A 10,627-nucleotide genomic window follows, 5' to 3' on the forward strand; every position below is an offset into this window, starting at 1 on the left:
AGCACTTTTTTTTTTCTTTTCTGTATTCTCCAGTCCAAAGGAGACTGTTGGATCTTCTGTTTGCAATTTAACAGGAAGTCACCATCCCAGCTGGAACCTGTTTTTCCCCAACATCCTCAGCCTACTTGGATGACTAAGCAAAGATCTGCTTATGTGAGCATCCAAAAAGCAAACAAAGATGGGGGAAGACACGTCCAGGCAGCTGGCTGAGGGCAGGATCCCATTTTATTATTTGTTCCAAGGCTTCCCAACACCTTTGTGCAACTGAGCATATCAGCAGTTGCATCTTAGCAGAACAGGTTCCCAAAATAATAACAGAGCTCAATGGTGTAAAAAAAATCTTTATTGTCTTTAAAACATGTGTATTTTCATAGAATTTCTGTAATATCACATCCAGCAATTCTTTTTTTAAAAAATCAACAGTATTATCTTCATGAGATATGACTATGACATATAACCCCTCAAATAAAAGGATTTTCCTTCAGTTTCTTTTCTTGCAATGCACTGCTTACACAAAAAAATCACAAATCATTTTTTTTGCCTATACTTGAAAAGCTGAGGCTTGTAAGCACTTCTAACATCTCTGCCATTTTGATCTCTACTCCTTTCCCTTGCCCCTGAATTTCTGGTAGAGCAGTACAAGCAAAGATTCAGCAGTCCTTGACCCACACACTTTGAACATCAGGGTTCCTGTACACAAACCAAACAAATCTTACTCAACCATCTCCAAGGCATCAACATAGCTCTCATCTTGGATCAGATATTAATGGAGGACAAACAATGCTAGGAGGCAAAGCTCTGTTCCTTAGCTAGCATCTATCACGCCCCTGTTCTGTTGGTGCTGGTGGCTTCTGGGGTTAGAAACAGGGAAATGAGTGGAAACTCATGCAGGTGTGCATATGGATCTCTGTGGAAATGTGTAGGTGCACGTAGAGCTGAGTCCTGATGGGCAGGATAAGAAAGGGGAGCAAAGACTGTCTAACACCAAACCACTCTGTGGTTCTGCTCAGCTCTGGAGGAGTTCAGGACAACAGAAGAGGGACATGGAGCAACACCTACTTCTCACATACCTTCTTAGGATGGTGGGTAAATAGGCAAGGGGAAATAAAGTGAGAGAGGGTCTGCACCTGTGCGAAAGCATGCCTGGGGTGCAGAAACTCAGTGGCCTCATTTGTATTTAAAGCTTGTCATTGGGGTGGCTTTGTTTTATAAAGCCTGGCCAAGTTTTCACTTTTTCTCTCCCTTCACAGATAGAGTAGGCTTAAGACTTCATCTGGATATGCCCTCATAATATTTTTTTTAATAATACAGTGTAGTCTAATTATACAGCAGACTTGTTGATAATGTAATTTGACTGTTTTGAGTATTTGGGATTTCTCTCCCATCCCTGCCGAATTTGTGTGAGACGTTTATCTATACAAGGAAATATCAGCACAAATTTGACAACCAGTACAGCACATGGAACAATGAGGGAGAGGATATAGATGTTTGGAAGATACCACTTGTATGCTGATGGGCTCAGGAACCATTTTCCACCATAAACCAGCGTGTGTGCTGTGCACAAAATCAGTGCCAGATATCCCAGTTTGGACTAAAGGAGAAGGAAGGAAAAAAAGAAGGAAAGAAATGGAGGTTAAAACAGTAAATTAAACCAATGCAAATGCATTGCAGAACAAATGCAAATTCAAGGACACAGTAAGATTTGTGGCATATGCCAACTTGGGTACTGGTGAAATGAAACTGTTTTATATAACATAAAGGCTCTTATTATTTAAAAAAATAAATTTAAATGGATATAGATTAAATAGTTTGGTTTTTTCTCTGTCAGTAGCCCTTATAATTTTTCCTAGCTCACACATACTGCCTAGTGGCTGTCAAATTTGTGAAAAAGCAGAGAAAACGCTGACATTCAGTGGGGAGATTAAAGATTTTTTTTATGCTGTAGTGCTAATCCATCCAGAAGTATCATACTGTGCAAGTTTTTTTCCTTGATAAAACATTCATTGATAGTAATTTCCCCTTCTCTTGCCTTGCCTCCCCTCCAGCCCAGCTCCTGCAGAGGCACGGCAGCTTGCACCAAACTTCCTCCAAATGGAGAGCTGAGATTATAGTGTTTCCAAGGGCAGCCTGTTTACAGTCACAGCAGTTTTTGCAGTCTGCAGAAATTGCAGATTCTCTTTAGATGCTTGGCATTGAGAAGATTTGAGTTATAAAGTAATTTTTGGTTCCATTTTAAGTGAATTATCTTGTGAACCAAAAAAATTAACCCAATAAAATGGCTAAATTATTTTGTGACTTGGTACAATTGTGGAATTTGACATAAAAGTCAGCTTTCTGTTTTTCATTTAGGAGCTCACATCTTCCCAGCTTTCTCTTGTTAATGCAGTAATCCCTGTTGTACCATAAGCAGCCATCAGAGCAGTTGTGAGTTTTTACAGCAGTATGGCCATGTAGATGTTTTTTTCACTGTGGGATGGTGGATAATGCACATTTGGAGATAATAATGGAGGAAAGCCATAAATCTCTAGTAAACCTGCCCATGGCCACTGTTGATAAGGAAAGGAGGTGTTTTTAAAAAGGTTTTTTAGAGATGGTCTTCTTACCTGAACAAATCGAAATTCTCGCCAGTTGACATTGTTGCTGACTGAAGGCAAGGAAGTTATTCCCAGAAGAACAAAGAAAAAAAATCCTAAAATTCCCAAAGCCAAATAAGAGTCACTAAGCCAGGCATTAGTGTGGTCGAGTGGTTCTGTTTTATTGTTCAGTGCCTGAAGAAAAGAAGACCAGGTGTATTTTAGTGACAGCAGTTTTAGAACCAATTAGGAGAAAAAATTTCCTTACAGTTAAGTAGGAGATAAATGTTATACATTAACCCTCTGATCATCAGAGATTTACTTTGAATGCCTGTTCAAAAAGCAGAAGAATTATATTACATATAGGTTCCATGTAACTGTATTTGAGGTGCACATTTTACTGTTCTGTAGACTTGTTGAAGAGAGATATGTGATCCTTTGTTAAGTAATAACAGAAAGTCATGTTATATTTCTGAAGATATATGAAGAAATAATGTTTACATTTTCCCTGATTATTTTATTAATATGTCAACTATCTAGGAGGAAAACTGAGGCCAGAAATCCCCTCAGCTCAACATAATATCAACAAAATATAAATATATCAATGTCGGAAAGAAACAAGAGCTAGGAATATGACTCTATTTTAAAGAACATTGAACTGTCCACATGGATTTCTGAAACTCCAGGTAGATGGTAGTATTTTAACAGAGCCAGAAGAAGGGAAGGCTTAGAGCAGGAAACAAAACTTACCTGGGAGATGATTCTTTTGCCGGTTCTCCAGCTTGCGAAGGCGCGCAATGGAGTAACAAGGGTGAACACAGCATGCAGGGAAGCAAATGCCAAGGCTATCAGTCCAAGCTGTTTCCTACACAGCATCCATTTGTCCAGCCAGTCTGGGAAACGGCGGTACTTGGTTCCTCTGTATAACTGAATAATTGCCGCAAATATACCAGGCAGATACACCAAGGCGAGAAGGATGAGTGCCATTACAGGGCAGACCCGATTTGGAATGGTAATTGCAATAAAAAATGAAAAGTCATTTTTTTCATAAATATAAGTGTAAATTATATCAAGAACCACACAGTATAAGAAGAAGAATGCAGTTAGGCCAAGGGACAAAAAGATGGGAAACTTCCACATTGGAAAGAGTTGCAGAGGGTAATTTTCTATTTCCTGAGCAGCCAAGAGGGATCCCTTATCTAATGGAGTGAGACCCAGTGCACGAACAATATTCATGACCATTTGTTTAGCTTCCACATCATCTCCACAGACAAACACCTGCAGACAAAAACAAACAGAAGTTTATTTTTTTTACAGATTTTTGTGACTTTCTTGACTGCCATCCTGCCTATGTATGGACAGTAAGCACAAGCTTCTTTGGCTGCTTCTTTGTTTACTTGGCTTACTGCTGACCCAAATTAACATAGGCAAAAATGTACCCTATAGGTACTTTTGTCAAAAAAGTAAATGAATATGATTCTTTACTTTAGGGAAGAAGATTGCTTCAAGTGGCAAAATTTTATATCTGCAAAGAACAATGTATAACAGGCATAGTATATGTCTTTGAGTAGAAAACTTGACATACTTTTCTGAAGATCTGCAAGTAGTTTGTAAGCACAAGATTTCATAGGACTAAATTGAAGCAAAATTTTCAATAGCAGGAAGTAAGAGCAAAATTTTCAGTTGATGCTATAGTGGTCCATAAATACTCCAGGGAAGTGAGGACAGAGATCTTTAAAACACAATTTGCCTGTCACAAAAGTAAATATTAGTTCTTTCCAGATGTAGTAAAATAGTGAAGAAAACATCTTTTCTGTGAGTGTGTAAGACAATATAGTCCTTTTGGAACTGGGAGAAAGGGGGCAATTTCTGCTTTTTTTGAGACGATGAGGGTTTATAGAACCTTGGCTTGGAAGCCCCTGGGTCTCTAGCTAAAACCATTTATCTGGCAGCAGAGAGCCAAATTTGCAATGCTTTGAGTAGCTGGATGATTTCATGTGCTGTACAAGAGTGCTGTTCTTTGAAGAAAACAGGGCCATAATAAATGACTTGTCTGCTTCCTATGGCCAGTTCTGTGCCTGCTGGCCTGTGGTTGAGGAGGTGGTTAAAACAATTTGCACACAATGATGTTGTGTTAAACTTACGTGGTGATGATTTAAAAAGCTTTAGTAATTTATTTACCTTTCAGCAAACTTCTTTTGCCAATACTCATTGTCCTATCACATCCCTTGCCTCCCTTGTTTTGCTTTCTTCATTTTATTCTTTCTTTGAAAATTCCTCCAATCTCATTTCTGTTTAACTTTAGAACTCTGATGACCACTTGATGCAACACCTGATTTGTTGTATCAAATCTCCTTTGTAGTTCTGCTATCTTTCTTCTTTTACTTTTCTGGCGTCTCTAAACACCTTTCTGAATTCAGAGGCCAGGTATTTATATTCAATATCATACCATATGAAAAATCCAAAGTAAATTTAGCTCACATTTAGTTTGAAATGAGAGATTATAGTGAAAACACCATCTCAGCTCTGCCTAATTCCACTGTCTTGGGTGTGTTTTGTGCAGCTGAGAAGAAGCCATGTGATGTGTAACTCTGTGACAGAGGAAATTCCCATTACTCAGCCTTACCTGCCGGCTTGCATCCAGCGTGCCTGACTGCAGGGCCCAGGCTGACACGGTGTTGAAGGCTTTCACAACCTTACTGCCGGGCAGCAGCTGCGCCAGGTGCTCCGCGTTCGACTCCGGATACTGGTTTAATTTCAAGTTGTTGCTTATGTCCACCAAGACTTTTCCACGGAGAACCTCTGCTAGTGGTGTAAGAAAGTTGTAGTGCTGCCTCTGGATTGCTATAATGATGATGGCAGCTTTCTGTGCCGCCTCTGCGTGGCCCAACACCTCTGCATCCTTGGGAATCAGGTTGGATATCTGGGTGCTTCGGCTTCCGTACACCACTGGGTAGCCAGACTGAATCATCTTATGCCCCAGGGCTCGTCCAAAATCTCCAGTTCCAAATATGCACACTGTCTCTCTTTTGTTAGAAGTGTTAGGAGCCAAAGCCATCGTGTTGGAAGAATTTTTATTCATCTGTTAAAAAAAACAAGGAACAAACTAAGCAAAACATCAATCTCTTGGAAATAAAAGGTTTGTATTCACTCTGGGTGTACAAAACAGACACCTTAGCCTCTTCTTGTCCTTTAATATGAATCCTGCACACTCTTCTGAATACACAGTCTCAGAAGATGTACCGTTTTAAAAAAGCCATTCTGAATATTCAGTCCTCCATGTCTTACAGCACTCTCTTTTCCATCCATTGTATGGATTTTAACATCCAGCTGAACCTTTTCATTTTTCCACTCTCAAAGAGAAATTTGGAGGAAAAGACACAGGAGTACAGAGAGCAAGGGTACCATACTTTTCAGAGTAATTGCTGCTTATTTATGCTATAGAAAAGCATTGAGGAGGAGTCTGTTTCTAATCAGATTATAACCTGGAAGGTCTTTTTCAAAATACTTTATGAAGGGTAATTATAAAAAGTAGCTATAAACCTATCTGTTGTTCTCAGTATTTCCTTAATGCAAATAGTCAGTGCCAGTTTGTTTTATTATTGTTCTTCAATTTCCTGAAGAATGTTCCATGAAGCATTTGGACAGTGGACTTGAATATTTCATGTTGAAAATAGATTTTTTATATTTATATATTACTCATAGTAAAATTCTCTTTGAGGTTTTATCTCTCTACCTTTATCACTGTACCTGGCAACTTCAAAGTCTTTAATGTATTATCCATGCAATGGCAGTGTGTTCGCTCTGTACTTGCAGAGTGAGACCCATGATACAAATACAGAATCAAAAAGGTCTGTTCCATAGGTCCTGCAGTAGATCCACGCACTGCTCTCCCTTAACAAAGGTGGACTCAGAGCAGAACACCCAAGACATCCAACAGGAGACCCTGGTCTCAGGGTCTGTCCATCACACAGACCTGTCTGACCCGTCTCTTGGACTGTGCATCAGTTTGGTTCTCAGAGCAGCAATTTAATTTGCAGAGCCCCAGTTCAATTCTTAAACTGCCTCATAGCTAACTGTCCTAATTAGAGCTGTGGAACTAACAGGTTTTACACTTTGCAGGTGAAATTGTAAAGAAAAAAAATGCATGAAATGTTTAGTTAGAACCAAAACAACTTCTTTGCTCCTGTTGTTTATGACCCTTTGCTTACATTCTTCTGTGAAGCACCATTCAGAATGCTGCAATTTATACACACTGCCTTTTAAAACACCGAGATGATGTTCTTCACTTTCTTTTGTATTTTCCTCTAGCCTGAACAGTTTTTTCTTTCTAAAAATCTGACAGGATTTTAAACTATTTGACCCAAAACTTACATTTGTTTGGTGAATGAACATAATCAGGCCTCAGCTTCTCTCTACCTGCCATGACTTAGGGATAAGAGCTGTGAGTCAAGGATGCAAACAGCTGTGGCCTATGCTTTAGGGCACAAGCTTTGCTTGCAAGAGAAACACATAAATTCTTATTCTGAGAATCGAATGTGAAGATTTTTTCTTGGACCACTTCTGTATGTAGCTATGTAGCCCTTGGCTGGCCTCTGCCTGCCCAGCTGCACTCCTGCACTGAGCTGTGGGAGCCCTGGCTTACAGAGGTGCCCAGGCAGATGCTTCTGGTCATTGGGGAAGGAGAGGATTCAGGCAGAGGAGGGCTGAGCCCCTGTGTGCTGGAGGATGTGTGTGCCTCAGACAGGCCCCACGGGAGGCTCTGCAGTGCAGCAGGGGGCTAACCCTGGCTCTCTGCAGCTGGACTCCACATACTTTGACAAGTAGTACACTGAGCATGAAAATAGATCCTCAAAGGGACCCATCTGAATGTGCCTTGCATGTTTGTGTGCTCTGACACATGCAAAAAGTTGCAAGGTCCTTTGACATATTTGAAAATCATTCTCTGAAGGCTTTATTAATGTCCCACGAGGCTCTAATGTGACTAAAGCTATGAAATTCCTTTCTGGGGATTGTCTGTATTTCAAAAAATAACAGAAGGATTGCTTATGTAATATTAATAATGGTCCAACTCAGTCCCTAATAAGACTCAACTCTCCTTCCTTAATTTTAGTTTTTAACTAAGTAGTCTCCTATCTAACATAAAAACTTATTTGTAACATTCAATCATCCAGTTGAAAGCATCTGTATTTGTCCTCAAGAAATCCTCAAGTTTTTGCTGAGTGAACTGTGCAATTCATTCTCCCCTCTGAACTAGGGATGGAAAAAAACAAAACTTAGATGGATGACATCAGATATTATATTTGGTAGATCAGTAGAGTTATGTTTTGTTTGGACTTATATTTAACATAGAAATGGATCCACCAGCAAGAAAGAAGTCTATAAAGTACTTCCATTGGTCATTTATACCGAACACCTAATTTACTAGTGAACACTGAACTTGTTTTGCCAGAGAAGAAAAAAAGAGTGAGATGAAAAGAAAAAAATAATGGAAGAAATGGGTTTTTCCCCCCAAAATATGGTTTCCTGAAGTGCTATCTAAGATGTAAAGAGAGTGTAAAAGGCATAGAAAGCTGAAAAGAGCTAAGGTTTGCTTTAGTGCTTGTGGTCTAATATAGCTTAATACCATTTTTAACAAGAGAGACAATTTGCTTGAATAAATTGAGCAGAATTCACTTTTTCTTTGTAAGAGATAATAAGGATGCCCATAGCTGTTATGAAAGCACAAATTATATATTAGAAATAAACTATTCACCAATGAAATTTTTAACAAATGGATTAATTGTAAAACTGATAGTGCATCTGTTATTTCTGAAAATCACATGTAAGACAAAACAAGTTTACTTTTAAATTCCAGGTCTTCTGCATGCCTTCTTCTAAAAATATAGTAATTAAGTTATTTTTTTCCATATAACCCTTCTTTTTCATGCTTTTGACATGTCTTTGTGTCAGCTGGCTCTAACTGAACCAAAAGAAGGGTTCAGTGGGTTGGCAGTGACTGTCTGGAGGTTAATTCAGGCAGTAGGATAGAGCATATGGGGAGTGTATAGGCACACCTTGGCACTGCTACCTGTGTTTGAAGAAAATGCAGCATCTCATGGCAACTGTGTGGTTTTAAAGTCAAAAGAAGGAAACTGGACTCCCAGATTCATGGCAGCAGCAGCTGGAATCTAAGAAGTTAGTAATTTTCTATAGAATGAGGTGTTTTATTGTGGTGTATCAGTGTGACAGATGGGAAGCAGAAATATATCACAAGGGACACAAGGTTTTTTGGTACCTGGGAGCTCAGCCCAAAGGCTGACACGGCTGTCACTCAGCAGCTGGTGGCAGTGGAGCTCTGCTCCATGCCCATGGGTTGTGCTGGGTGCTTTCAAAGCACCAGAGCAAAGCAGAAACACCAGCAAAGAAACATGCAGTGATCATTATCTGTTCTTTTACACATGTAGCTGTAAATTATCTGAGAAAAAACCATAGAGATTTGTATGCATACATAATATTTTTCCTTATATCCATCCTCATAACATTAGAGCACTAGTAATGCCTTTTGTTATTTGAAAGATAATCTATGTAAACTTCTGCAATGATAGCTGTGTCCTTTCTCCTCTGCAATGTTGTTGTATTCTTCTACACTGAGTTATCCTGTTTTAAGGAAAATGGTGGTAGTCTCTGAGTTTTCTTGGTCAGTAAAGATGAAAGGAGATGCTGAAAATAAAAGAAGTCACTTGCAACACTGTCATTTTCCCCCACTGTATAAACACTAAGGGGAAGTGAACAAAGGGGAAGGGGAAGGTACAATGTTTAGTTAAGCAGTTATGTGCAAATTCTTGAAAATGTAGGAAATTGAATTAAGACAGGCAGATTGCTTTGCACATGGGAAAAAGGAGGGATATCCCAGCAGAAGGAATACCACAGATGAAGTACAATGCCAAAAGTGGAAAAGTGGAGATGAGATGGATAATGGAAATATCAGAAAGATGTTACATGAAATGCAGATGGAAGATCGGTGGAATGATTCAAAAGTTAGAAAGACAAGATGAAAGGAGCAGGACTTAGTAATTTTACTTTTTGCATTTTAAAAAGGAACAAAAAAAAATTGCTCTGGTTGTGATCTTAAGAGGTCCTTTCAACAGCAGGATGAACTGTGTTTAAACCAAGTCTGACAGATACTTGTCTCACCTGTTTGTGTGAGACCTTCCTGTGTTGTGGGTGCTGAAGCTCCTTGCTTACTGCTTTCTCAGCCATTTTATTAGGCAAATTTTTGTATGAGCAATCTGTATTGCCTCCCCCATAGTAGACACAGCTGTCAAAGGTGTCAGTTTATCCCCCTTCTCTTTGCAGCAGCCTTTGTTGGACATGAAAGCTGTTACTATTTCACCCTTTTCTTCTAGAAATAAAACAGTCCCACATCTTTCCTGTAACTTGTGTTTCTGAGAGTGGTGATCTTTCTCATGGCTTTCTTCTGATGTTTCTAGGCTAAACTGCTCCAGCTGTTAATTAAAAGTGTGGTGCTGACTGCAGTACTCTCACAGAGATCTTACCAGACAGAAAAGGATTTCTTTAGTTGCCTCACAGTCCATGTGCAATCCTGCTGTCACATTTGTCTCATTCACAGCACAGCTGATTCAATAGTCAGTCAGCTTGTGATGCATGAAGGTGATGAGTGCTTTAGCAAGGGGTGTGTGGCAACAGGGACCAAGATGGGGAGTGCAACACCTGGTGCTGAGCTCATTGTTTGCACACCATCCACATGTCAGATTTCCACCTTGGAGTGACTTTGGCCCTGCAGCCTGCATGCCCACTAGCAGCTGAATGCATTCAGGTCCACCCTGTAGTGTAAAGCAAAGCTTGAAAGCGATGATCTGCTTCTACATCTGAGCAGAACTGAAATACCAATGCAAATGCATCCTCCTACACCCAGTCCTTTAATTGTACCTCTCCCATGCCACTTACTTCATCCTTGATTTCTGTACTGTTTTCAGAGCTGTATCGTGCACTCGTTCCCATTGAATAGTATCATATTTTTTCAAACTGTAGCTTCAATTTGTCAAGATTAT

General features: G+C 39.6%; 1 protein-coding gene across 1 annotated transcript; it reads right to left on the reverse strand.

The window, feature by feature from the left end:
• Positions 1 to 1,060: 1,060 nt before the first annotated feature.
• STEAP4 (STEAP4 metalloreductase) lies at positions 1,061 to 5,655 on the reverse strand. The gene is made up of 4 exons (XM_058815211.1): positions 5,200 to 5,655; positions 3,324 to 3,851; positions 2,604 to 2,768; positions 1,061 to 1,591 (listed from the first exon to the last, which is right to left on the reverse strand). The coding sequence occupies exons 1-4, from the start codon at positions 5,653 to 5,655 to the stop codon at positions 1,322 to 1,324; spliced, it is 1,419 nt and encodes a 472-aa protein (XP_058671194.1). The 3' UTR covers positions 1,061 to 1,321.
• Between the last annotated feature and the right edge of the window lie 4,972 nt (positions 5,656 to 10,627).

The sequence above is a fragment of the Ammospiza caudacuta genome, chromosome 1 (assembly GCF_027887145.1).
Source record: "Ammospiza caudacuta isolate bAmmCau1 chromosome 1, bAmmCau1.pri, whole genome shotgun sequence".
In the NCBI taxonomy this organism is placed as follows: domain Eukaryota; kingdom Metazoa; phylum Chordata; class Aves; order Passeriformes; family Passerellidae; genus Ammospiza; species Ammospiza caudacuta.

What these genes read in the sequence shown, in the direction of transcription:
- STEAP4 (XM_058815211.1), bottom strand. Translation starts at nt 5,655, where the DNA reads ATGAATAAAAATTCTTCCAACACGATGGCTTTGGCTCCTAACACTTCT. An exon ending in CGCTGGATGCAAGCCGGCAG is followed by an intron (nt 3,852 to 5,199) that starts GTAAGGCTGAGT and finishes TTTTGTCTGCAG; the next exon opens with GTGTTTGTCTGTGGAGATGA. An exon ending in GCAAAAGAATCATCTCCCAG is followed by an intron (nt 2,769 to 3,323) that starts GTAAGTTTTGTT and finishes TCTTTTCTTCAG; the next exon opens with GCACTGAACAATAAAACAGA.